At 57.1% G+C, this 27,008-nt stretch overlaps 1 protein-coding gene across 2 annotated transcripts; it reads left to right on the top strand.

Moving 5' to 3' along the window:
- Positions 1-12,747: 12,747 nt before the first annotated feature.
- Positions 12,748-25,657, top strand: ARID5A (AT-rich interaction domain 5A). 2 transcript variants are annotated; one of them, XM_060117298.1, is made up of 7 exons: positions 12,748-12,856; positions 20,619-20,734; positions 22,186-22,306; positions 22,665-22,717; positions 23,162-23,259; positions 23,535-23,694; positions 24,075-25,657. In XM_060117298.1, exons 1-7 carry the CDS (start codon positions 12,853-12,855, stop codon positions 25,299-25,301), a joined length of 1,779 nt encoding a protein of 592 aa, XP_059973281.1. In that variant the 5' UTR covers positions 12,748-12,852; the 3' UTR covers positions 25,302-25,657. The 2 variants fall into 2 exon arrangements, with proteins under 2 accessions (XP_059973281.1, XP_059973282.1); XM_060117299.1 differs by lacking the exons at positions 12,748-12,856; positions 22,186-22,306 and having other exon boundaries at positions 20,728-20,734.
- Positions 25,658-27,008: the final 1,351 nt, after the last annotated feature.

Below are 27,008 nucleotides of genomic sequence, written 5' to 3'. Positions count from 1 at the left end.
CAGGCTCCGGACGCACAGGCTTAGCGGCCATGGCTCACAGGCCCAGCCGCTCCGCGGCATGTGGGATCTTCCCGGACTGGGGCACAAACCCATGTCCCCTGCATCGGCAGGCGGACTCTCAACCACTATGCCACCAGGGAAACCCTATTCTTCATTTTTGTTTGTTTTTTGTTTTTGTACAACCCCTTAAAAATAGAAAACCCTATAAAAATGGAACAAGGCCAGAGAGGCTTCCCAGAATGTACCAGAAGAAGGCAGAACCACCTCTCCTCCCCGCCATCGTAACTCCAAGTTCTCACTCAGCCCCTTAAAATGGAGATGGTCCCAGCTTTTTCTTGGCAGCCAGGGCTCTCTTCGCCCCTCTGGATTAACAGTTATTCCCCTGCTCTAAAGCACTGATTAAAAACAAAAACCAGCCAAGTCTTCTGTAAAACGGAGGCCTCGTCCAGGGGTTGGCCACACTCAAATCCCTCTTGGGGATAACAAAACTGATAACAAAGCCCAGTGACAAATGGCCTCAGAGTGGGGAGGCCATCCAGGGGCTGAGGGAACCACAGAGCGTCCACCCGACAGCAGAGGGGCAGCTGCTACTCAGGCCCCATCAGGGCACTGTGGCTGGTGAGGCGGATCTGATTTTAAGAGAAGTCCAAGATCTAGAATTTTATACAGTACTTCCCCACCCCGGCCCCCGCTTTTTTTTTTTTCATGTTGACAATTAGATTAAAAACAAAACAAAACAAAAACTGTTGGGAGTCTTGAGATAAAATTTCTCTGGGCCTTAGTTGCCTGAGTCTTCCACATGCACCTAATCGGCCAGCCCCTCCCCAAACAAAAGAGAAACCTCAGGGAGTTATATGATGACCCCAGAACCCTGTCCTTCGGGAGACTCCCCTGTCCAGAGGGCTCCTGGAAGTGGGAGCATTCCCAGGAAGTGATCCCTGAGGTCTCTTCTCTCCTCCCTCCACCTGGACTGCAGGCAGCTCCGGCCCTGCAGCTGGCAGACAGCCTGGTATTCTCAGTCACCCCTGAGCTCCACTTCCTTTTCATGGGGTTAGAGTTCATCTGAAACAGTGACCGCTAAACACAGAGGAAAGGTGCTCCCGGGCACGGAGGTGGGTCCGACAGTTGATGCGGGAGCATGTTGGATGTGCGGATCTGTGCATGCGTATGTCTCCACCGCTGGCCAGAGCACGATGTCCTAAAGGGGAGCTGCAGGAACCCCAGACTTTCCCACAACACAGCAACCACATGGAGGTAATGCCAGGTTAATGCCAGGTGTTCTGATGGGTCAGTGGCCATGCTGACCCCGCCCTGCCAGCCCTGCCCATGAGCCTGTGTGTGTTGGGTGGGTGTTGGGGTGGGGGGGAATCTGTGTCCTCCTCACATGCTCAGCTGACCCTGCATGACCCTGACCTTGGACATGTTCTGTGCTTGTCCTTGTGTGCTGTGTGCACCAGCCAGGCCCTGTAGGCCACACTCATCTTGCTGTCTACAGGGCTCTTCCTCAGAAGGCCAGCTGGCCCTGCCTGGGAGCTCAGCACGGTCCTGCTTACAGGGCGAATTTTGTGCTGAGTCGGCGAGCTGGGCTGAGGTAGCACGGCAGCAGAGGCCAGGCCAGGTGCTCTGGGTGGCCCAGGAAGATGAACCATCAGCATCTCCTTTCCACACCTGTCCTGAGGTCAGAACAAACTTGGGTCCAACAGGGTCCCTGAGCCAGAGAGTTTCTGTGACTGCAAAGGCTGAGGAAGCTGAGTTGGAAGGGTCAGAATCCAGTGGGCCCCCACTAACCCACTCCCCGCTGGGAGTCCAGCCTAAAAACACAATCATTAGCTACTACGTATAGATCAACGTTTCTCTCCCTGTTAATGTCGGTTCAAAAAACCTTGTTAATGTGGGCCTCACTGTGTCCGCTGGGATGTTGGCCAGAGGGCAAGCCCTGCTGAGCTAAGGGGCCTGGCAGTGAAATCGAGGGGAGGGGGCCAGTGTCGGGGATTTTGAACCTACTTGAGAGGTTCTTTTCAAGTTGGTTTCAAGCAGGTCTCTACCATGCGAAGCCAGGCGTGTTCTAAGGGGAGACAGAGGTCCCAGGAGTGTCAATATGAGACTCCCAGAAATTTTTCTGAAAAGCTTCACATCTCTGCCCCCAGGAGGGTGTGCAAGGATTTGCGAGCTGGTGGAGAGGGAAAAGTAGAAGGAACAGAGTGTGCAGGTGCACAGAGGCATGAGGGACTTCTTGAACGACCTGAGAAGGGCCTACTGGGGCAGGAGAGGGAGGCCTCACTCACCTCTGACAGAGAGCCCCAATCATCTGGGCCTCAAGGAGGGCCGGGGAGGGTCCTGGGGACCCGGCAGAACCTGTGGGGCTGGAGGAAGCACCCTCCCCTCAGTCCGCCCTTTCTGCCTTTAGCCCCCCTGGTCCCTTTTCTGGGGAAAAGAGGAACTACTTGGGGGCCCGGGGCTTTCAGCGAAGCCCGAGGGGCCAGCGATGATCCGGCTCTGCAGCTCCCTGCCTGGCAAACATTGGGACCCCAGAGGAATACTGGCGGCCTTGGCTAGCCGAATTATTCTTTCGGTTTGAACCAGCTCCCCCTTTTGACTCAGATCCGGCTGAGCAAGGAAAGCGCTTTCCGAAACCCCAGCCCGTCTCGCCTGGCTCAATGCGCCAGGGGGAGGGTGGCCGGGCCGCGCCGCGGGTCCGCTCGGGCAGCGCTCCCCGCCCCGGAACCCCGGCTCGGCTCCCCGGGGCGGCGCCCCCCGCGGACCCCGCAGTCCCCGCGCCCGGGTGGAGCAGCGCCGAGGGCGGGCGCTGCGGGGGCGCTCGCTTCCCGGAGCAGGCGAGGCAGCTCTTCCGCGTCGGGGAGGACCCGCGCGCGGGCCTGGTTGGAAAGAGAAAGCTGCCCGTCACTTCCCCAAAGCACGTGCTTAAGGCACCAAAATAGAAAAAGAAAACTGCTTGGAAAGAATTCGATATTTCCAAGCGAGCATCGAAATCACCGTTCCGGGAAAAGCCAGTCTTGTGGGACTTCCTTACACTAACTGAACCATTCAGAGTTGTTTTTATTTCAAATTCCGCGAGCGGGTGGGCATCGTGATCCTTTTAGGGTTTAGCCCTCAGGCCTCCGTGCCTCACCAGCTCACCCTAATATTTTTGAGCCCCCATTTCAGATGCTGGGGTCACAGGGCTGCCCAGCTGTTATTTTGCAGTTTCTAGCACAGCAGGCCACTAGGAGTTCTGCTTAATGCTCCTGCCTCTGACTCACAAGGGGAGGAGGGGATTTCTGAGCTGTTTCAAAACTTAACCAGAATATTAGGGGTTTCAGGCAGCCCTTGTTTATTAAAAAAAAAAAAAAGCCCCAAAGCCAACAAAATATGACACATTGACACATAGAAACAGAAGGAGGGAAGCTGGGGTAGGTGGGGAAGGAACACCCTGTCTGCTACCTCGGAGTGGGACCTGGATCCCAGGTTCCCTGTGCCCCTCCCCCAGCCCTGGCTCACCCCATGCCTTCTGCTTTGTCCCAGGCTGTGGATAAGAGCTAATATTTATGGAGATCTTCCTCCCACCAGGCACAGTTCTAAGCTCTTTATAAGAAATAACTCATCCAGTGCACATAACTGCACTAGCAGGTGTGCGGGCTTTTATTATGCCATGCCCATTTTATAGATGAGAAAACTGAGCATGAAGAACTTAACTGATTTCGGGCACTCAGTCTTCGTATGGAGAACGCCCATCACTTTCCCCACTCCACGGAGGAGTCAGATCCCTCTCAGCCACAAGGAGGCCTCACTCACCAGAGTGAGGCTAGTGGATGTCTGGAAACTCCCTCTTGCAGATTTCTGTGGGTCAGGGTCTGGGAGACTCTGAGTCCCCTAGAGGATTGAGCAGGCGCTGCCCAGAGTGGAGTCCAAGGCCCCAGATCCTACTCGCGGCCCCACTGAGGGTCCAGCAGCAGCAGGGATACCCAGTGTAGGGGCTCTGATCCCAGCTGCCAGCCTGGGGTTGGAGGGATGGCATGACCACCAGACCTGTAGAGCTACCCGGCCCGGGGGCTCCAGAAAGACGCGAACATGTGTTACGTCAAGGCCAAACTATCACAGACTATCCTGCCCTTAAAAATTAGGAAGTGCCGCCCTGGGGAAGGCTGGATGGTACGTGGTGATGTGAGGAAGGCAGTGCGAGGAGGTGGGAATGGATATCCTGCCCCTCCCTCCTCCCTTCTTCTCCTGCGTGTCCTGCATCCCCCTCTATGGACCTCCACTGAGCACCTACTATGTGCCTGCCCTCTGTGGCCTCTCACTTCCTCCTCTTCCTTCCCAATTCCTTTATCCACCGGCTTCAGGATCTCCTGAACCTACTGCAGGAGCTCAGACAAGTCCCTTCCATCTCCGAACATGGGTCTATTCTCCGGAAGAGCAGAGGCCTGGGGCTGCAGCCCTGCCAACAGCACGGTGCTGGCTGATAGGAAGGACCACTTCTCACTGGGGATAGGCGCTCAGTAGATGCTGGCCAGTCACATGATGGCATGGGACAGGTCACGGGGGCCTCAGTGTGGCAGATGTCAAGTAGAAGTGTATGCTGGGAGCGCTGGGACACAGAGGGGGTGTGGATGTGTGCTTTGGAGAGAGCCTTGAAGGATGAGCAGAGGTTCGTTCTCTAGGTGGATAAGGTGGGATCTCCCAAGCCAGCGAAGGGCACTTGGGCAGAGGGAACAGCGCGTGCAAACACTTGGTGCCGGGAACAGAACTTGGGACATGGGGAGGACAGTCCTCCCGGTGTGACCGTATTGTCAGATTTGGCAGGGAGGGGTGGACGCCAAGCTACCACCATGCCCAGGAGCTGTCCTTACCCCAGGTCGATGCCCCCCGGGGAAACCACCTACATGCAGCCCTCTCCCTTCAGATGTGGCCTGGTAGAGCCTGCTGAGGCCAAGGCAGGGAGAGAAGGCAGTTGCAACAGAGCAAAATCTCACAGGCCAGCCCCATGCCGGAGACACCGAGGCACAGGTGGGCAGCTGAGGAGAGGCGGGGGGACTGGACAACCATCTGATCCCTTTCAGCATTCCCAAGGTAGGCCAAGGTGGTGCCCCAGATGTGGAAAAGGAAGCCTCAGGGGCTGTGGGCTCTCAGGTGAGTTACAGTTGAGTGTGTATATGTGTATGTGTGCTTCTATGTGTGAGCTACAGGCTCCTCGATATGCAGGATGCATGTCTGATGCACAGGTGTACACGGGTTGGAACACATGCTCCTGGGTATGTAAGAGCAGAAAGGGTGTACACCAGGTGTGGGGAGAATTTGAGCTCTTGGTTGGCAGAGTGGGAAGGAAGGAGGGCCTGGGGTATAGACAGGACCATGTAGACCTGAGTTCCCCTTGGGTTCTCCCTTCCAACAAACATTGTGGGATGTCGGGAAGGGACGGCAGCACCCCACGCTCCCCACCCCATGGCAGTTTCATCACCGAGAAGATGAAAGCAGAGGCCTGACCTTCAGGTATAGGATTGGGTGTGGGGAGGGGTGCAGGGAGAGCATGACATTTCTAAGCGATCTTGAATTCTTAGAGCCAATGTTCCCCAGACAACCCCAAGCCTAGAAGCTTTTTTTTGGCTACGTTGGGACTTTGTTGCGGTGTGTGGGCTTCTCGTTGCGGTGGTTTGTCTTGTTGCAGAGCATGGGCTCTAGGCGCACGGGCTTCAGTAGTTGCGGCACGTGGGCTCAGCAGTTGTGGCACGTGGGCTGTGGAGCGCAGGCGCAGTAGTTGTGGTGCACGGGCTTAGTTGCTCCGCGGCATGTGGGATCATCCCGGACCGGGGATCGAACCCGTGTCCCCTGCATTGGCAGGCAGATCTTAACCGCTGCGCCATCAGGGAAGTCTAGAAGCTTTCACTGTGATATCAGCAAAGTCCCATGAGTTCGTTTGGGGAGCAGGAATTAGAGCAGCAACGCCCCCCCCAACCCAAGCCTAGGCTTCCAACACTGAAGGGGTTAATGGGGCCCACTCAGGTTGGAGAGAAATCATTTACCTTGAGCACAATTTCTCCCAGCATTCTGGCATCCTGGCCAAACGCTAAGACCCCAACAAGGACCTCAGGACCTTGAAGCTGCTACCTGCAAACGTAGAAAACCTGATTAGATGGGGAGTCTCAGGGCCCAGCTCAGGTCACTAAGGCCAGGGTTTGTGGTGCACACAGGGCAGTGCTGTGCAGGGGAGCCAGCAGTGTGACCAGGGCTCAGTCCCCTGGTGTAGGGAAGATGCCTGCTGTGTTAAGAGATCGTTGGGTTTGGGGGGGCGGGATTTAAGTATTTACTTCTTTCTTCCACAGGCTCAGGAGTACATAGAACCTGCTTGGTCGGAGGCTATTTTCACATAACACCACCGACACAACAGAAGGTGTTTGTTGAAGGCCGTTATTTCTAACCCTCACAGTAATCTTGCAAGGTAGGTATTGCTAAACCCATTTTACACGTGGGAAAATTGAGGACTAGAGATGATGAGTCACTCATCCAAAATCACCTGAAAGTGAGGGCACCAGGATTGGGGAGCAGTCAGCTTGACCCCAGAGCCTTGGAGGCTCCTGTTCCAGTGGACTGGCTGAGCGGGAGTGCAGCCTCCTGGGAAGTCGTGAACCTCTCCATGCCTCCCTCTGTCTTTTGGTGAAAAGGGAATTTCAAAAGTGCCCATTTGGGCTTCCCTGGTGGCGCAGTAGTTGAGAGTCCGCCTGCTGATGCAGGGGACACGGGTTCATGCCCCGGTCCGGGAAGACACCGCATTCCGCGGAGCGGCTGGGCCCGTGAGCCGTGGCTGCTGAGCCTGCGCTCCGCAACGGGAGAGGCCACAACAGTGAGAGGCCCGCGTACCGCAAAAAACAAACCCCCAAAAACCAAAAACCTTGATGACTCCTGCAGTCTAGGACAAAATTGGCACCTCCGTGAGGTTCGGTTCACCCCCTCCCCCAGCCCTGTGCTCCTGCAGCTATCGAGATATGAACTCTGGAATCCGGGAGAAAGGGGGGACACTGAAGACAAGGGAACCCCAGCCCCATCTGGCCTAGGTCCGTGGCCCTCATTCACCTCGCAGGACCGCCCCCACGAGGGCACCGATTCTCCTGAGAGGAAGCAGCCCCAAACCGAAGCCCTTAATAATGAGGTAAACTGAGGCCTAGCGGGCCGCTCCCCCGCCACCCCCTAGCTGGCAGCCAGGCCGAGCCCAGGGCCCAGCTGTCACGGCGCTGGCGTCCAGCCTTCGCCCCGGCCAGGGCCGAGTGGCAGAGGCGCGCCAGCCGCGCCCCCTCCTGGCTGCGCTCCCGCCCCGGGCCCCTGGAGCCTGCCTCTCCCCCTCTGATGTAAGCTGATATTTTAATTCTCTTACAAGCAATGGTGTTTAGAGAAATGACTTAACCGGATTACTCATCGTCTATAATGACTTGGCCTGGCTTCGAGGCTATTCCTAGACGTGACGCTTGAGGCTTTGATTCTTTCTTTTCTTTTGCTACTTTTTTTTTTTTTAATACCAAGAAATGACAGCCTTGTGCTCGCATGGCCCCGCCCAACACTCCCCTCGCACGGCATCCTGGGAGACGTAGTTCTCTTCGGCCCGGGCGCGGGCCCCTCCCCCCGCCCCCGCCCCCGCCTCGGAGTCCTGGGAACCTGCGGGGGGTAAGAAACCCTGCGGCAGGAACCCCGGTTGTGCCGTCTTTGGACAAGTTACTTAAGCGCTGCATGCCTCGGTTTACTCATTTGTCAAATGGGAGACAGTCATACGACAGGGATGAAAGGTTAGCGGAGATCTTATTTTAAGTAAAAGCTCTATACAGACCCCACGTTTTTTTAAAAAAACAAAAAAGCAACCTTATCCAGTGTATTTGTACTGACCTCCAGTCTAGACTTACTATTTTGTGTCACAAAGAACCAGGCTTTGGTTATCCAGGTCTCCAGGGCTTAAGAGGGTGCTGGTCTACAGCTGGCCTTTCCTTACTCCTTACTCTGCGCAGACGAGTCTACGATCTCATCCAACACTTACTCTCTGCTCCTTGGTGTCCTCAACTGTAATATGGGCATGAATAGAGTGCCCACTTCATAGGGCTGGGGTGACACTAAATGAAATAATCCGTGTAAGATGCTTGGTGCAGTGGCTGATAAACACTGGTCAAAGGTACCGTTATCCCTCCCAGCACTAGGCCGTGGCTCAGGAACTGTTTGAAGAAGGAATGGCTGATCCTTGGCACCTGTGAGGTTGGCAAGAGCTATAGCTTTTGCTCCACGAGATCGGAGCTTTGTTCTGGTCGTGGCTATGTCCCCATTGCCTAGCCCTAGCCCAGTGCTGGCACATAGCTGCGCCACAAATGTCAGATAAATGAATAAATGAAGAATTACCGGGACTTTCCCTGGTGGTCCAGTGGTTAGGGGCGCAGGTTCAATCCCCGGTCCAGGAACTAAGATCCCACATAACCCGCTGCGCTGCCAAAAAAACAAAAAAAATCATTACCCCTGCTTTGCTGATGAGGAACCAGAGGCTCTGAGAGGTCAAGTGACTTACAGAAGGTCACACAGCAGCTGGGCTGTCTGAGTGGAGATGAAAACCCACATTTTCTCTCCTTTCACCCCCCTTCTCCCCCTCCCCCCAACACACATGGGAATTCGACTTGCACCCTTCAGGCTCTAGAAGCATAAGAATCCCGGGTTTCTACCCAGCTGGGACCCAGGCCCAGCCCAACAAAGGATGTTGTTCCAGATTGGGCAGGAGGGCAGGGCGGGGTGGGGAGGGGTTGGGGGGAAAGGGGCAGCAGCCAGGTGCGGATGTGCTCCCAGAACGGACAAAGCTGGGGAAGCTGGCGTTCACGTGCCCCCGGGGGGCAAAGTAACCAAAGCTCTCAGATCCCCCTCCCAGCGCCACCTCCCCACTCCCTCACCCCCGGCAGTTCCCCAAAGGCCGAAAGCTATTCTCGGCTTTTTCTAAAAGAGGCATTTGAAGCCATGAGCCAATTTTTTCCATTCCTGAGCTTGGGTATCGTCTATTTCGGGCGTTTGTTGTTTTCCATGAGTTGCGAATGCCACTATGAAGCCGGCCTTTCCTGGACAGCGAGCACGAGGGAGCGAGGCAGGAGCCAGGCGGGGCCGGCGGTTAAAAATACTTCCCGCTTCATTTCTCCTTTGAAAACAAAGCCCTGGGGGCCTTTTGCAACTGCCGAGCCTGGGAACGGAGCTTCCCAGAGCAGAAAACTGGCTGTGTGTTATTTCCTGAGTGTGCTGGATGGGTTTGTGGGTCCCAGAAGTAACAACACAGACTCGCTGTGTGACCTTGAACAACTCGCTTAACATCTCTGGGCCTGCTGGCCTCCTCTCCAAAAAGAGGCCAGGTGGAAAGAAGATCTTGAATGGTCCTTCCAGCTCTGAGAGCTCTGGGATGAGGATCACCCCCCCAGGACCAGGTTTTCTTCCTAGAACTGGGCCAGCAAGGGGTTCTGAGATTTGGAGGCAGGAGGTAGGAGAAAGCAGCTTTTAGCTCAATCTCCTGGACTACTTTGTGAGCTCTGGAGCCTTGTAAATGTTCTAAGGGGGTCCAGAATGTCCTCAGAGGATTCCTGTAATTGCAAAAAGACCAAGCACCACAAAGAGGGGATTTAAATAAAGATCGTGGTAGAGTCATACCAAGTCCCGCAGCCTAACAGCCAGGAGAGAGAAACAGATCTGTCTTCTGACAGAGGGATCTCCAAGGTACGTTGTTGGGCAAAAAAGCAAGTTGCAGAATGGAACAATTAGAATTGTATCACTTTTTTAAAAAACACCCATAAAACAAAGTTACACATTTTTCTACACCACGTATTTATGAAAATACATAGGGAAAGTTCTGGAAGCTTTTACCCAATCTGATAATAGAGTCCTTATCTCTGGGTCAGGGAGGGAACTGAGTTTGGAGTGGTGTCAGAGAGGACCGACTTATTTGTAATGTCTTTATGGGAGGAATGCATTCATTAGTGGTGCTTTTTAAAAAAAAATTTATTTGAGACATAGACACCAAGACATTGAGGGCCTAGGCTACTTCTCTCAGCCCATTGTGGGCTGGGAGCTGACGGTTGGAAGATGCAGGAGGAGGGTGTCTGTGGGCTGCAGGTGGAGGTGTGTGAGATAGTGGCTTGAGCAATGGATGTATTTATGCTTTTAGGGAAGCAAATGGAGATGTCATTCCTCTGCAAGATTTATTGGCTGTTGTAAATTACTTTCTATTGTAAACAGCTGCCGCAGGTGGCAATTAAATTTAGATCATATTGTTCCCAGGTTGGCACAGGCAGGTGTGGACTTGCTGAGGCTTTGCACAGCAGCCACTGCCTGTAAGAGTGTGCTGGGCTGCCCGGATGGCAGAATAACTATCCCGTGTGGGATGAGCTGCTGCTTTGTCAGGCAGCGAGTCTATCCAATCTGGGAGGGTGGGGTTGGCCTAGTTGGGATGGTGAGGGCAGCGTCCTGGTCTCCATCCTGAACCTTGGGCAAACAATCCTTATAGAATGGACGAGGGAATTCCCTGGTGGTCCAGTGGTTGGGACTCCGAGCTTGCACTGCCAAGGGCACAAGTTCGATCCCTGGTTGGGGAATTAAGGTCCTGCGAGCCGTGCAGTATGCACCCCCCCACACAAAGAAAAAAAGAATGGACAAAGCTACCTGATGGCATTCCACGTAGCATCTACCACCACGGCCTCAGCTCTCCTGGAGAGAGCTTGTAAACTGGGAAGTGGGGTGCACTATTATAATCACCATTATAACAATTGTTCTAGGCAGTTACTATTATTGATGATGTGTCTGTTACCAAATCTACAAGCACTGGCTTTTACAAACCAACCCATTATGGGGTAGACAAGGGAGCCCACAGTGTTGTCCACTCTGGGCTGAGCCTGGAGAGTTCTTCCATCTCAGAGCCAAAGCGTAAGGGACAGGGTTTCAGGGTCACCAACCTACAACCCTGGTCCATTTGTTTAGGGTGATGGCTGGGCAGTAATAGATGCAAACCTGGTTGGTGGGTGCCTGGGTACAAGGGCTCCTTAACCATCTGTATTTCCAATCTGCGCCTTGCTCCTGGATTCCAGGCCTCAGTGCCAGCTACCACTGGACATCTTGCTGACCCACCATGTCCTCACCAGCACTCAAATCTTCCCCCTTACGCTTTCTCCTCCTCAGGCCGTGGTCCTTGATTCAGTTAACAGCACTGCCAATAGATGCTGAGGGAAACGGTTGAAGGGGCCTGTACTGGAGCTCTGATGCCTGGATTTAGCTCAGGCTCCACCACTTACCAGCTGATTTACTTGAGCTGATTAATCCTCCAGAGCCTCCGTTTTTTTGTGTTTTTTTTGTTTTTTGGCCGCAAGACTTGTGGGATCTTAGTTCCCCGACCAGGGATGGAACCCATGCCTCCTGCATTGGAAGCGTGGAGTCCTAACCACTGGACCGCCAGGGAATTCCCGAGAGCCTCAGTTTTATCCTATAAAATTAGGAAATGCATAGAGCTGTTTGTATTAAAACTAATCAACAAAATTGTGGGTGCCTACTCTTGTGTTAGGAACAGGGTTTAAGTCCTAGCTAGCCACACGCTGAGACCTTAGGCTCTTTCTTCAAATTGAGGTAAAATATATATCACATAAAATTTACCATTTTAACCATTTTTAAGTGTACAGTTCAGGGACATTAAGTACATTCATATTGTTGTGCAACCATCACCACCATCCATCTCCCAAACTTTTTCATCTTGCAAAACTGAAACTCCGTACATATTAAACACTAGCTCCCTATTCCCCCTGCCCCCCAGCCCCTGGCAACCACCATTCTACTATTTGGCTCCATGAATTTGACTCTAAGTGCTATTAGTGGAATCATACAGTATTTATCATTTGTGTCTGGTCTATTTAAGGTTCATTCATGTTGTAGCACATGTCAGAATTTCCTTCCTTTTTCAGGTTGAGTGATATTCCGTTGTATGTACAAACTGCAGTTCACCCATTTATCCATCAATGGATTCTGGGTTGCTTCCACCTTTTGGCTATTGTGAGTGATGCTTCCAGACCTTGATCTCTCAAACCCAAGCCTCCGTTTCCTCTTCTGTGACACCAGTATGGCTGAGTTACTTCTCCCTCCAGCAGAAGCCCTGCTGCAGCTGGCTCAGCATCTCCTGGGGCCCCCACTCCACCCGAAGCCTCACCCCTCCAAGCAGGGGTCATGCCCCCTCTTTCGACTGCTCACTTTGTAGCTGTCCTCTCTGTCGTTGAGATATATGTGGACACTGGCCGTCCACATATATCAGGTTTCCTGTCCCAGGCATTTCTGGGACCCCACAGAGCTTTGGCCAAATACTTGCTACTTTGGGCGGGGTCCTTGTTTAGCTAACACCAACCATCTTTACTTATATGCTGGGCTGGGAGGGAGATGGACAATGCTTTCCACCGAGTTCAAGTCAAAGTCAGAAGGGCTTTGCTCACACCACCCAGACCCCCAGTTCCCTGCTGAGGAGCAAGGAGGATTTTTCCAAGGCACGAGTTTTGCCTCCAGAGGCACAAGGCAGCAGTGACTCCTGGGTGTCCTGCCTCAGCCCCTCCAGGTGAGGAGCCTAGTTGCGCGGTGTTTGAGATTGGGGAGGGGAAGAGCACACTACAACTCCCAGATTTCCCCTGCCTCAGGGGGCGGTCCCTGCCCCTCGCGGAAGAATCGGACCCGCCAACCGGAGCCCAGAGCGGAGCGGGGGCGGGCGGGGCGAGGCGGGGCCACGGGGAGGCGGCTGGCAAGCTGCGCGGCGGGTCAGTATCGCTGAGAGTGCGGGGTCGGGAGATCGGAGCGTGCGGAGCGTCTCGGGCTGGAGCCTTTGGACCTCGCCGGGCCATGGGTAAGCGGCTCTGTGGTCCGGCCCGGGATGGGGCTGGCGGCCCCGTGGGAGGGCGAAGTTGCGGCGCCAGGTCTCCCCCGGCGCTCGTAGCCGTCGGTGCTGCCTTGGGGGGCTAGCGGGGCCGGGGGTGGACTCGAGGGCAAGGACGCGGGGACCTAGCCTGGACCGGGGCGCCCGCTCCCCCCGCCCCGAGCGGGAGGGTGAGGCCCGGTGTCGGCGCGCGCTCTTCGAAAAAAAGAAAGACAAAAAGTTTTGGCGGCCAGGGGCTTCCCGGGCGTTTATCTCGAAACTCTTGTCGTCTTTTGACTGAAATTTACCAAGTTCTGTACGGTTCTGTCATCCCACTTCCTGCTGTGGTTTTCAATCTCGAGCTGGTCTCAGCTAATTTGTTGTGACAGCTGTCCGCAGCAGTTCTCTGCCTGCAGCCCCCCCGGCCCCCCACCCGCTCTCGACGTCACATCCCGGTGGTTCTCAGAACCCGCCGGCGCCGCCGAGAAAGGGGCACCGGGGTCCGCTGGGCGCGCGGGACGTTTTCCACTGCGGCCGCCGTTTCCTGAAAGTGACTCTGCGCGGGCTTTGAAGAACTTGCTCAATGCATTTTGAAGAATCAACTGTTCCTCTTTCAGCCGAGGGGCGTGCTGATCCTTCGGCGGTTACCGGCTCCTCGCCCCCTACCCTTTCTCTTTTTCTTTACCCTTCCCTTTTTTCTTTTCTTCTCTGGTCTCTCCTCTTCTTGTCTCCTGTCCACCCTCCTCTACACCACCCCCCCCCCGCTCCCCACGGCAGGGAAGAAGTAGCTTCCCTTTTTGCTCGGCGCATCTTTCTCCTGTCTCTTTTTTCTCTCCTCGGGTCTCCAGGATGGACGGGATGGCGGCCCCGGGAGTGATGGGGGCGGTGGGGTCGGGGGAGAGAAGAGGAGTGGCGGTGCGCGGGCTGCGAGCGTGCGAGAAGTGTTTGGTTTCGCGCACAGTCCGAGCCTGGGACCACGACACGGTTGCCTCGTCTCGGTCCCTGCGCAGGGTGTTCAGAGGGCGCGGCCAGGCCGGGCTCCCGTCCTCCAGCCCCGCGGACGCTGGGATAGGGGTGGGGGTCGCCGGCTGCCGGACCCCCGAAGGCTCAGGGTGCGGGTCCGGCGGCACTTCGCTGGCCAGACCCAGGGTCTCTTTGTTGGCGGGGTCGTCAGCTATCGAGGAGGGGTCCGCGGGGCCGAGGAGAGGATAACAGGTGCTTCTTGTCCCCTCCCGAGCACCAGGGTTGGGGGCTTGGGGTCTCTGCGCCCACAGGCCGTGTTAGGGCAGAGGAGGGATGGGAGATGGCAGCTAGTGGGTTGGGCCACGGGAGTGGAGTTCCAGAGTCCGTACAAGCCCCGGGGACCCGTCTGGAACGGCAGAGGTAGAAAAGACCTCAGGGAATCAGCTCCTTCTTGTATGAGTTACAGTCTGGGAAACTGAGGCTTACAGACCAGCCCTGGTCTGGCAGTGAGGACGAATCAGGCCTCTAAGACCCCGCCCCTCTCTCCCTTCGCAATGGTTCTGGAAACTGGCCTGAGATGGCCCACCCTCCCTCTGGGACCTTGCGGTACCGACTTGGAGAGCCATCCTTGGCGGAGGGTGTGGGGTGCTCTAGGAGCGGAGCGGAAAAGCTGAGAGGCAAACGAGTGCCCCAGGCAGAGGTCAGGCAGCTGACACAGCTCCGTCCTGGCTGTGCCTCTACTGTTGGCTAGTGTTTTGGACAAGCCGCTGCCAAGCCTGGTTCTCCCATAGGTGGAGTAGGTGCAGGAAATGTAGTCCGTGAGGACACAGGAAACGGTCCATAGATGGAGCTGTTACTGTTATTGTCAAATATCACCCAGACTTGGAGGGGACGGACAGTGGGGATTCAGCCCCATCCTGGAACAGGGTCTTTTAGGATATCCCAGAGCTGGCTAAAGAGCGGCCAAATTCCATCAGGGCTTGGGAGTTGGCAGTGTCGTATTTGGTGTCCCCATGCCCCCACTTTTCTACACTCAAGGCTGTCATCTTGGCCCCAGATGTTCCTAGACCCTGACCCCCCTCTTCCCCCAGCTGAGACCCAGAGGCAGGGCTGGGTTGGGAGCTGCACCCTGTGCCCTCTGGGCTTCCATGTCCCGGTCGTCCGTCTGTCCTTAGCGCTGGCTGGAGCACAGCCCTTGGCAGGTCCCCCTTCCCCAAACCACGCTGGAGCGAGCTCCACACGGGGACTGCCAGGCAGCCGGCTCCTGGGCCACAGAGTGGACTGGCCGCTTCAAAGGCTGTCTTTGTTTCAGCTCCAGCTCAAGCTAAGATAAACTTAAGCCAACGGCATTAGGCGAGGAGGTGTGGCCGCGTCTGCTGGTTGTTATTGAGGCTGCTGTTACCATTATTGTGGTAATTGACACGGTGCTCCCAGTGGGTGACTTTTCATGAAAGGAAGTGTCGCTTCCTTTCCATCACACCAAGGGTGAATGAGGCGGGGGAGGGGCGGGGGGAGGAGGGAGAGAGAGAGAGAGAAAGAGAGGCAGGCCTTGAACTAGTCACAGCCAGGCGGCTCTCAGCATCAGCACTATCTGAGGTCAGGGAGCTCATACTGCATCCGTGAGGCTCAGTGGGGCTTGTGTTTTTGGAGCACCTGCTCTCTGTGGGGCAGGACTCCAGGCGCTGAGACACACCGGGGAGTGAGCAGGAGGGGCAGACCTCAGACCCCACTGAGGGATGCACGCACACATGTGCACACAGTCAACTGTGGCTGGTAGGGGGAGCCTCGTTTCTCGCTTTGTTCTGCTTAGAACGTTGGGCCCATGGCGTCTAACACACCCACCTTATAGACAGGTAAACTAAGGTACAGAAGCACCTGTGTGCAGTCAGAGCCCCCTACCCATCCCTCCTCCTGCTCCACTCTCATCTGCTTTCAGTTCATCTGGCAGGGCAGCAGATTAACGGGAATGCTGTGGTGGGAGACTGCAGATCCCCCAGGGAGGGTGGGCAAATGGGCACCCTCTGAGCACAGAGAAGGAACTTGGGGTCTCCCTGCACCCATTAAAAAACTCTAGATCTCAGGGTTCAGTGTCTTGGGACAGGCAGACTGCACTGGTTCCAAATCCCAGCTTTGCCACTAGTAAGCTGTGTGACTTCAGGCAAGTTATTGACCCTCTCAGAGCCTCAGGTCTTGTATCGTTAAAGGGGGGGAAATAATACCCACTGGGTGCTGGGAAGATGCAGTGAGCTAGTGTACAGAAGTGCCTAGTCCAGGGCCTAGCAGAGACTGATTTCAGTTGGTGGAGTACATAGTGTGGAAATAGAGGGAGAGAGGGGCCTGAGAACAGGTGGGCTTCACTTCGGGAATCTCCTCTTTTGCAGCCAGCGACTGAAATTAACCTCTTCACTGCTGCGGTTTTAGGATCTAGGGTTAAGCTTGACTTCCACAGAGCCATGGAGCTGAACAGAGACAGATTCCTAACACAGGAGGGGCCTGAGCCATCCCACTGCCCAGCACCTGCCACGCCCCCTCGCTGCCAGTGAGGGGCTGGGTCACAAGGGCCCCCGAGATGACGAAATGGCAGCGGGCTGTGAGCTTAGCCCTGCTGTCATTGTCAGGGCTCTTCTCACACTATTGTCTAGCTGCACAAAACTCTGGGAAATAAGCTCAACAGGGATGCACAGGGCCTGTGAGCAGGAACCTCTGAGCACTGCAGAGGGAGACCTGAATCTGCGGAGACACGTGGTCCTGCAGAGGAAGATGCACTATCAGAAAGGTGTTATTATTTTTCAAAGTAATTTCTAAACATAAATGCAATTCAATCAAAACCTCAGTGGTTTTTCTTCTTCTTTTCTTTTCTTCCTCCCTCCCCCCCCCCGCTTCCTCCCTCCCTTCCTTCCTTCTTTTCTTCTTTCCTTTCTGTGTGACAGAATTATCCTAAACTTCAGAAGGAATTTTCTAAGAGGAGTAATGATGGGGGACTTATGCTCTGAATAGTAAGTTGTGTTACAAGGCTACAGAAATTAAAACTGTGCATGAGTCCAGCATTCCACAGTGAATCAAGCAGAATAGAAAGTCCAAAACCAGCCCCCAAAGTGTTCCTTACAAGCCTGTAGATTGTGGGAAAAGTAGCGTTTCACATTATTGGGGGAGGAGATCACACTCAGTCAATACTGGGACCACCCACCCATGGGGAAGTATGGTTAAATCCCTATCTCTTACCTTATAAATTTATTTATTTTTGGCTGTGTTGGGTCTTCGTTTCTGCATGCGGGCTTTCTCTAGTTGCAGCGAATGGGGGCTACTCTTTGTTGCGGTGCGCGGGCTTCTCATGGCGGTGGCTTCTCTTGTTGAGGAGCATGGACTCTAGGTGCGCGGGCTTCAGTAGTTTTGGCACTAGGGCTCGGTAGTTGTGGCTCATGGGCTCTAGAGCGCAGGCTCAGTAGTTGTGGCGCACGGGCTTAGTTGCTCTGCGGCATGTGGGATCTTCCCGGACCAGGGCTCGAACCCTTGTCCCCTGCATTGGCAGACAGATTCTTAACCACTGTGCCACCAGGGAAGCCCCTCATACCTTACAGATTCCAGATAGATTAAAGTAAACAGATAAATAATAACCATTATTGTCATTATTGCTTCCTGGATGGAAAAGGCGATGTCTGAAGGGCATGCCTTTGGACAGCAGAGGTTTTCTTTTTGTAACTGAATCCACCTCTATTACAATAGGGCACCTGAGGCTTTGTGCTCAGAGGGGATCCACACACCCATAAGCTCGGGGCAAGACAGGAACTCAGTGGCTCATGGCAGCAGCGGTCACTCAGCGGCAGGTGGGTTTCTCCTGCCTCTGCCGCTGGATGTGGCTGGGAGACTGGGATGGCCTGTCTGTAAGCCCCTTCCCTTCCCTGCAGAGCCAGGAAAGGGGCCCAGCTCCGCTGTCTCGGGCCCTGCCTGCATTGCGAGGTGTGCGAGCTGGGAGCTGGGAGGCAGGAGGACTCACCCGGCACCTATAGCAGGGGGTTTCAAACTTATTTCTCGTAGCAGAACTCTCTTTCCAAATGAAGATTTACCCGGAACCCTGATCTACCAAGGATTGGGGAAGAGAAGGACAGGACAGGCTGGGGAAGGAGGGCAAAGACTCTCCCCACCCTCCCTCATCCAGGGCTGCAAGGGTGTGGGCCCAGAAGGCCCTGCCAGGATGAGCGAGCACACCAGTCCTGGGTGGGAGAGAACGGAGGCCGGCTTCACTCTGGGACTCAGCCGCACACAGAGATAGAGTGTTTCCCTTTGTGGCTCGAGGGAAGCTATAATCCCTTTCCCGTCTGGAGTTAAACAGCTCAGATTGGTGACCTCCTTTCCAGGTAACCCAAGTGCCTGGCTCCAGGAGATTTTCCCAGGAGAGAGTGGCCCAGGCAGAGCTCACCAACTCTGGAACTGAGCAGGAGGGGCTAGGGCCACCCTGGCCTGGTGGCTCTCAACCTGTCTGTCCTCTCAGCTCCCCTGGGGAGCTTTAAACTCTGATGCCCCTTGCAGGACCTTAAATCAAACTCAGGTGGGGGTGGGGTGGGAGACAGGCATCGTGTCTTTTTTTTTTTTTTGCGGTACGCAGGCCCCTCGTTGCTGTGGCCTCTCCCGTTGTGGAGCACAGGCTCCGGACGCGCAGGCTCAGCGGCCATGGCCCAATGGGCCCAGCCGCTCCGCGGCACGCGGGATCCCCCCGGACCGGGGCACGAACCCGCGTCCCCTGCTTCAGCAGGTGGACTCTCAACCACTGCGCCACCAGGGAAGCCCAGGCATCATGTCTTTTAAATGCTCCCCGGGTGATTCCAGTCCCACCACCTTATTTCTCTGAGGCCCGAGGACAGTGACTTTGACTTGTAGCAAATTTGCGAGAGGGCTTCAGTGAGAAGCCCCATCACAGGAACATGGCGGAGAGACTCCTTCGGAGCCGAGCATTTTCCCTTCAGGCAAGAAGGGAGAGAGGATGTGAAAGCAGAGCAGAGAAGGCAGGAAGGGAAAGGAGAAAAGCAGGAGGATGCAGGCGTGCCCATGACCTGGAAGGCTTCGGGATTCATGGACAGTCAGCAAAGGACTCCAGCATCCTTCTCTCCCCATTTCACAGAAGGGGAGACTGAGGCACAGATTTGCCCAAGGACCTGGTTGGAAAGGCATCAGTTTGGGGGGGGCAGTCATTAGCACCCACTTATTTCTGGAGATTGACTGTGTCTCCAGTGGTCAGGAGCCAGCCTGCAAGGGCGGCCCAGGCCCAACTCATGCTTGACAAGTGTTAGGCTCGGTTTCTCTTCCAGGTTTATTTGGACTCTCCACCAAGGCTTTGCAGTGTTGGTGATACAGTAGCCGCAGTGGTGGCGAGGCCAGGCCCCTGGACTGGTGGTCAGACAGACCTTGTTTTGAATCTGGTCCCTCAGGGCGGCAAGCAACTTAACCTCTCTGGCTTCAGTCCCCCCAGCCTCCCTTAAAATGGGATTCCTCTGGGACTCAATGAGAGAACATACATGAAAGGGCCAGGGACACAGAGCCAAGAACCTGCACAGCGCCCTTGTGAACAGCTACCCAAGGGGACACTGTCCAGCGGCCGGAGGTTCTGCAGCTCGTGCTTCTGGGTACTGCTGACCTTGTGGGTCACTCTGGCGCGTGTTTCTTGTTCTTAAGGAGATTCTTTTTCTGTCTGGGTTGGAGGGGGAATCTTTCAGGTTCCCAGCAGTAAGGATTTCTTGAGTTGGAGCGAACCAGGACAATTCTTGCAAGATTAACGAAAAGGAGAAAGAAAAAAAGAAAAAAAAAAACAGGTGGTCAGAAGACATGGGCTCCCGGTCTCACACCTGCTGCCAGCCAGAGCAGCTCCCAGTGGCTGTACTTTGGCAGCGGCAGGGGTGCTGTGTCTTTGCAGCCATCAGCTCTCAGGACGCCCTTAGTGAAACCAAGCCCCTGGCTCCTCCCTCCCCTCTGTCAGGTTGTTGTGAGACGCACTCATTCTCGCTTACCTGCCACCTACTTTGTGGGTTGCTGGGCGGCCTCACGAAACTCTCAGGAGGCCAGATGAGCCATGGGCATCTCAGTCTGGATGGCCCATCTGGATGGTGTGAGGATGGCTAGAGGATGACTAGAGAGAAGTGCTGTGCTTGGCTGGGGGCTGGGAAGGGCCACCCCGAGGAAGCGACTTGTCAGGTGAGACCTGAAGGGTCACCAGGGACCGTGCAGGTGAGGGGAGCGTGTGGCCTAATTAGGGGCAGTGAGGACTCTGCTGATGCTCAGGCAAAGGCTGGTTGCTTCACAAATAGGAACTTACCCTCTTCTTGATTATTCCTGGAGGGTTTATGGTCCAAGCAGCCCCCCGTGGTGCTTTGGGGGTCCACAAACATGGAAGCCTCCGCAGCTTTCCCAAACTTTCTGCCTGAATGTGGGGCGGGTTTTGGAGACGTGATTTCCCCGAGCACCACGGCCCCAGTGCCGGTCTCCTCTCACTTGACCCCAAGGTGATTTAGGGTTTCCTTCAAAGTTGTGGGCAGAGGGCTGGAATGGAGGAAGGAAAAGGGGCAGGTGTGGCGTGGGTGGGGCCTGGTGGGGCTGAGAGGGGAGGAGGGCAGAGTCGGGGGAGCCCTGTGTGCGTTTAGAGGGCTGCCTGTAGCAGCCGGGACCGCGTGCAGAGGACACGCAGCAGAGGACGGCGGCGAGGACTCACCCCCACCTGGCCCTCCTGCCGCCCGCTCCTCCCTGCCAGCATCTCACGTTCTCTCCCTCCTCCCCCCTTCTCTCCCTCTTCCTCTCCTTCCAGCACCTCCTGTCAAAGGCAAAAGGAAACAGTCAGAGGACGGTGACCCCCTAGACCCACCTGTGTCTCCTCAACCCGATGCTGAGCAGAACAGGAGCCAGAGCCCCGTCCAGCTGGAGGTGAGTTGGACAACCCCCCCGGGGCCCTCTTCCCTGCCCCTCCCTCACCCCCGCCCCACCTGTGTGCAGCCTCCCAGGTGAACGTGGAGACTCCCTGGAGATGTGTTCCCTACTCCCCATCCTGCAGAGAGCCTGGAGAGGGGCCCAGCCCCGCCGTCCTGGGCTCTGCACTGGGCGCTGGGAGCTGGGCAGACAGGAAGGCTCACCTGTCACCCCTGGCTAGGATGTCAGGCTTGGTTTCTATAGCAGAACCCTTTTATCAAATGAGGATTACCTGGAACCCTGATCTATGAAACAGATAAAAGCACTATTCTACGATGTAAAACTACATTTACATCCTTCCGTCCATCGAAATTTATAACATGGACCTTAGAGTCACCTCGTGAGATCAACGCAGCTGTGTTGACCAGCGTGGTCAGAGTGGTCAGCCTCCACTCCTCAGCGTTGTGCTTTTCAGCCATTTGCTTTGGTGGCACAGGCTGGAGTAGAAATCCTGATTTACGTAGAAGAGTAGCTGCATGTGGGAACAGGTTTTAACAGATTGCCTGGAGTTCAGAGAAGAGGAATAGAAGAGCACATTCATTTGAAGAGCTGTGGTCAGAGCGCCTTCATTCTGAGGCTCCAGAAAACAGCTGCCTTGGGCTCCAATGTGTTCCAATTTCGTGCATTAACATATGAGGTGGCTTGTTTATTACCAGAGGGCTTTGATTAGTCAAAATCACGGACATGGTACTTGAATAGAGTATTTTTGGAGCACGTGGCTCTCTGCACGGTTCTAGGCCCTGGTGTTTTTAGTCCTTCTCGTGTTTGGGGCCTCCCCTGCCAGGACCTCAGCCCCAGCCTAACGGTAGCCCCCTGCCCTGAGTTACCAGCCACACGAACAGCATCGGCAGAAATTCCCCGAGAGCAGAAACCAGAAGACCTGTGCATCTGACAGAAGTGCCAGTTGGAGCCCAGGACAGGGTCTCCCCTTCCCTGAGTTAAGCACGTGGACGGGCGGGTCCCAGAGTCAGGCCTGGCGGCGTGGCGCCACAGAGCCAGAGAGCACCAGGCACTTTTGTTCCTTCAACCTGGACCACAGGGGCCGCTGGGAGCCCTGGGGACACTGCGCCTACCGCCAGGAACTCACAGTCTGGTAGAGGAGCTGAGATGCAGATGTGACAAGTACAGAGCAAGTGGAAGAAGTGGTCAGAACTTGGAGAAGGTGCAGGGCTGCTCCCAGGGCCTCTGTGGACCCTGACCTGGGGTTCTGGGCACTCATAGCCGACAACTGTGCCTTTTTGACCCCAGGAACAACCAGTGCAGCCCGGAGCTGGGTCTGGGGGTCTGCCCCCTCCTGTGGGAGCCTGGGGGCCACGCATCTCTTTCCTCCCCAGCAGCCAGCGGTTCCGCCTGTCCCCAGCCTCCCAGCAGCTGAGGGCTCACGCTGCTGCCTCGTGTTCTTTCCCCAGGACTCCCCCGAGGCAGGCGGGGAGCGGGAGGAGGAGCAGGCCTTCCTGGTCAGCCTCTACAAGTTCATGAAGGAGCGACACACGCCCATCCAGAGGGTGCCCCATCTCGGCTTCAAGCAGAGTGCGTCCCTGGGGTGCAGGCAGGGAGGGGGGGCGCCCGGCAGGGGACCCCCACCCAGGCAGGGCATCGGGGAGCTCCTCCGTTTTGGGTGACCCTGGACGCTGCCAGCCCACGGGGGTTGCACACGGAAAGGGTGCCCCCCTCCAGGCACAGGGCTGGCAGTTGGTGGGGCTGGATTTCCATCCTCACAGGCCACTGGGCCCCCAGTGCACGGGGCGTGGCCTGCCTAGCCATCCCAGTGGCCCTGTCTGGGTACGTGCTGGTTCTGTGCCTGCCTGACGGGGCCAGGGGGACAGGCTGCTGGCTACCCCCTCCTCCTGCCAAGACTGAGAGTGGCCCTGCCCTCTCTTTTCTCCAGTTAACCTGTGGAAGATCTACAAGGCTGTGGAGAAGCTGGGGGCCTATGAGCTGGTAAGGACAGCACCTCTGAGGCCTCACCCTGCTGCATGTCCTGGCACATCAGGCTGGGGGAAGAGAGTGAGCCCAACAGAGCTGCCCTTGCCCCTAGACAGGAGGACGAGGCAGCGTCCCAAACCCTGCCCTTTCACCAGTTCCCCTGTGTGCTACGGGGAGAAGGAGGGACCCGCCTTGCCCGCTGCTACTTTGCTGCTCAAAGCAAGATTTCCTCTCTTTCCCATCTGTTCTGTCCTCGTGCTTGGAAAGCTGCTTGGGCCAGCACTCGGGTGGCCCCTGGGCGGGAGACCTGGCTGGCGGCCAGGGGAGCCCCCTCCAACCTCGCTGCCCCACTGCTGGAGAAGCAGCTGCAAAACTGCATCCAAGTGGGGACCCCGAGCTGTGAGGACCCCGCGGCCAGGGGGTGCCTGCCGGCCATGCCTTCACGTGGCATCCTTGCAGGTGACTGGCCGCCGCCTCTGGAAGAACGTGTATGATGAGCTGGGGGGCAGCCCAGGCAGCACCAGCGCGGCCACGTGCACGCGCCGCCACTACGAGAGGTACGGCCAGGCCCCCGGGTCACAGGACCTGGGCCTTCACCCCCCAGGGTTGGACCAGCAGGGCCCTGAGCCGGGAGAGCAGACTGCAGTCTTCCTGGACGAGACGAGGGACGGCGCGGGCCCCCACGGGTTGTCTATGTGCTTGCCGGGCAGGGGTGTTCGCGGTCCAGGACTGGAGGAGGCCGGGTGGGACTGGAGGAGGCCGGGTGGGTCTGGAGCAGTGGGAGCCTGCTGCCAGCCTGGCCTCCTGGTCAATGTGCCCGGTTCCTCCTCAGGTTGGTCCTCCCATACGTGCGGCACCTGAAGGGAGAGGATGACAAGCCCCTGCCCCCCTCCAAGCCCAGGAAGCAGTACAAGATGGCCAAGGAGCCTCGGGGGGATGACGGGGCCACTGAGAGGCCAAAGAAAGCCAAGGAGGAGAAGCGGGTGGACCAGGTGAGCTCTGAGCCCGGCTGGGGCCACCAGCTAACCCTGGGCCTCCTTGTGCCCTGCCCCTCACAGCGCCCCGTACCTGTCCTCACCTTGGCCGCAGGGCTCCCTGCCTACAACACCCAGAACCTCCTCTGAGGACAGCACTGGTGGGTGCGATGGGTGGGGTCTGAACTCCAGTTTGCACCCCGTTCACCAGTCCCTATGTCCTGACCCCAGGCTGTGTCTATTCAGAGGATGGGACACCTTTTGAAAATTTTGCACAAAGGTGCTGGAAGGGCAGAGGTTCCTGGGTGCCTCCTTGGGACCTTGCTGTCCCCAGGTCCCCAGGTCAGGGTGCATGGCTCACACCCAGCCCTGAGGCCTGGCCTTTTCTCTCTTTCCAGATGATGCCAGGAAAGACCAAAACAGATGCCCCTGACCTGGCAAGGCTTCCTAGCCAGGAGCCCTCCAAGGACGGCATGGAACAGCGAGGCCCAGCCCCTGGGCCCTCTCTGCCCTTCGTGGGTGCCAGCGGCTGCCCGGAGGCCTACAGGCGGCTTCTGTCCAGCTTCTACTGCAAAGGGACACATGGTATCATGTCACCACTGGCCAAAAAGAAGCTTCTGGCCCAGGTGAGCAAGGCGGAGGCCTTGCAGTGCCAGGAGGAGGGCTGTCACCACGGGGCAGGTGGGGAGCCCCAGGCACCCCCAGCTATTCGGCCCCTGGAGACTCCCCAGAGCCCAGGAGGGCCGGCTGAGAACTCCAGGCACCGGCTGACGCCTCCGGAGGGAACACAGGGCCCTAGTGGCAGCCTCAAGGAGGAGGCTCAGGTGGGCCCCCGCCCGTCGGCCCCCATCTTCACTGGCTGCTTCCACGCCTACCCCACCGAGGTGCTGAAGCCTATCAGCCAGCACCCCCGGGACTTCTTCCCCAGTCTTAAAGATGGGGTGTTATTAGGGCCTTCTAGCAAAGAGGAGGGGCTGCCAGCCAAAGAGCCCCAGCTGGTGTGGGGTGGGGATGCCGACCACCCCTCTGCATTCCACAAGGGCGGCTCCAGAAGGGGCGGCCCCTACCCCAAACCCAAAGCCTGCTGGGTGTCCCCCATGACCAAGGTCCCTGCCGAAAGCCCCGTGCCCCTGACCACCTTCCCAAGCAGCCCAGGCCTGGGCAACAAGCGCAGCCTGGAGGAAGAGGGCTTGGTCCATGGCGGCAAAAAACTGCGGGCAGTGTCTCCCTTTCTTAAAGAGGTGGATGCCAAGGAGTGTGGGACCAAGTCTGTGGGGCCCGACTTGGCCGTCTCCTGCCTGCTGGGCCCGGCTCTGGGGCCCACCCTCCCAGAGGCCTACAGGGGCACCATGCTGCGCTGCCCGCTGAACTTCGCCGGCACCCTGGACCCCTTAAAGGGCCAGGCCACACTCCCCTTCAGCCCCCTGGTCATCCCGGCCTTCCCAGCCCACCTCCTGGCCAGTGCAGCACCCTCACCCATGGCCGCTGGCCTGATGCACTTCCCCCCTGCATCCTTCGACAGTGCCCTGCGCCACAGACTTTGCCCAGCCTCATCTGCGTGGCACGTGCCACCTGCCACAACCTATGCAGTGCCCCACTTCTTCCACCTCAACACCAAGCTGTAGGCCTGAGCCCGCAACACTGTGTACAGGGTCTGACTCAGCCTGGGATGGGTAGGCACTGCCAAGGGGCTCTGGGCTGGAGCCCACTCCTCAGGAGAACTCGGCTGTGCCTGACGCAGGGATGCGCCCTCGGCTTGGGAGCCTGGCCCACAGAGAGACAGTGAGAAAAGTGGGTTTATCTCTTGAGGAGGCAGCCTGAGCCCAGGGGCTGGGGGCCCAGTGGTTCCAAGGCCTTGGGAGAAGACGTTAAGGCTGACAGCTCCCAGCCGGGGCCCCAGAACAGAGGCCAGGGGCAGGGTGAGGGGTCGAGGGGCCGGTTAGCAGCGTGAGTTATCCAGGCTGCCTATGGAAAAGCCAATAAAACACCTGTGAATCCACGCAGCCCTGAGGTATGTGTGGCATGGACCTTTGCAAGGGCAAGGTGGGGGCATCCTTGCGGGTGGCGCCTCCCACAGGCTGACACGGGAGCCAGGGAGAGGGACCTGCCCAGCACCTGCTCGGGCCTGGGATGCCATCACCCCAATGAAGAGCGGACCCAGAGCCAAACCCAGCAGGCTGTGCCCTTCGTCCTGCGCCTTCAATCCGCTTGGCTAGTTGCGCCTCAGGACAGCTGCCTTTTGCCTACTTCATGGTACAGATGGGGGCCTGAGGCTCAGAGAGAGCTGGGGACTTGCCCAGGTTCCCCAGCAGGTAAGTGGGGGAGCAGCGCTGTGCACTCAGGCGTGACTCCCATGCTCTGAGCTAAGCCACAGGGCCTGGCTGGCGGGATGCCCTGCCGCACCCCTGGGGGCTGAGGGTGTGAGCAGGAAGCGCTGGTCCGCCCTGGTGGTAGATACAGACTTGCCGGGCTGCTGCTGAGTATTCCCGGTGAGCCCCCCGCTTCACCCCCAGCCGCCTGCCACACAAGGGGGTGGGGCACAGGAGGTTCCTACTGGGGGCACCTGGAGGGAAAGAGAGGGGCGAAGGGGCTGCAATCTTGGCCTGCGGCATTTGCCTTTTTTCAGATGCGGTTGCTTCAGGGGCTCAAGCCCTGCAGCCTAACGTCCTCCTTCCTACAGGCTCTGCCTGGGGAGCAGTGTGCCCCCGCCTGTCTCAGGGGGAGGGGTGCCCCTGTCAGAAGCACTGCTTCCCTCCCTTCCTCAGGCTGCCTGTTCTCGGGAGCCGGGCACAGCTGCCTGCTGAGCTTCATACAGGTTCCTGGAAGGGCACTGCCACTATTGGCCTCAGGGTCCTGACTTCTGGCATCAGATTCATCAGCTGGCGATGGGGTAGCTGGCAGGTGGTCACCGCTGTTGTGAACACTCAGGCTCTGCAGGGACATGTCTGGATTCCCCTCCTTTGGGGCGAAGCCAGGCGCCAGCCCAAGTAGCCCGAGCTCCCGACTCCTGCAGCACCCACGTGCTCCCATCCCTCTGAGCCTCTGGAGTCTCCGTGGTTGACGAGGAGCAGGGAGAGGACCGAATTCTCTGGCCACCCTCCCTGCAAGTGCCCTGGGTGCTGGGCTACAGGTCTTCGGGGTCAGACCCCCTGGATAGGGGCATCTGCTGTGTGTGGGGCCCTGCCTGATATGGGGCAGGGTTGCTGGGGTCCCCTTCATCTGCAAAGCCACAGCGGCCTCACCCTGGCACAGGGGTGGGCTGGTGGCCTGGCAGCAAAATTTGAGCTCTGGTGGCTCAGAGCCGTGATGGTGGCGCCCTCTGGAGGCTTCTC

This window comes from Mesoplodon densirostris, chromosome 14, assembly GCF_025265405.1.
Source record: "Mesoplodon densirostris isolate mMesDen1 chromosome 14, mMesDen1 primary haplotype, whole genome shotgun sequence".
Taxonomy (NCBI): domain Eukaryota; kingdom Metazoa; phylum Chordata; class Mammalia; order Artiodactyla; family Ziphiidae; genus Mesoplodon; species Mesoplodon densirostris.
The sequence above is the reverse complement of the archived record's forward strand: the minus strand, read 5'-3'. Positions and strand labels throughout refer to the sequence as shown.

What these genes read in the sequence shown, in the direction of transcription:
- ARID5A (XM_060117298.1), top strand. An exon ending in AGAGCCCCGTCCAGCTGGAG is followed by an intron (nt 20,735 to 22,185) that starts GTGAGTTGGACA and finishes TTCTTTCCCCAG; the next exon opens with GACTCCCCCGAGGCAGGCGG. An exon ending in ACGCGCCGCCACTACGAGAG is followed by an intron (nt 23,260 to 23,534) that starts GTACGGCCAGGC and finishes GTTCCTCCTCAG; the next exon opens with GTTGGTCCTCCCATACGTGC.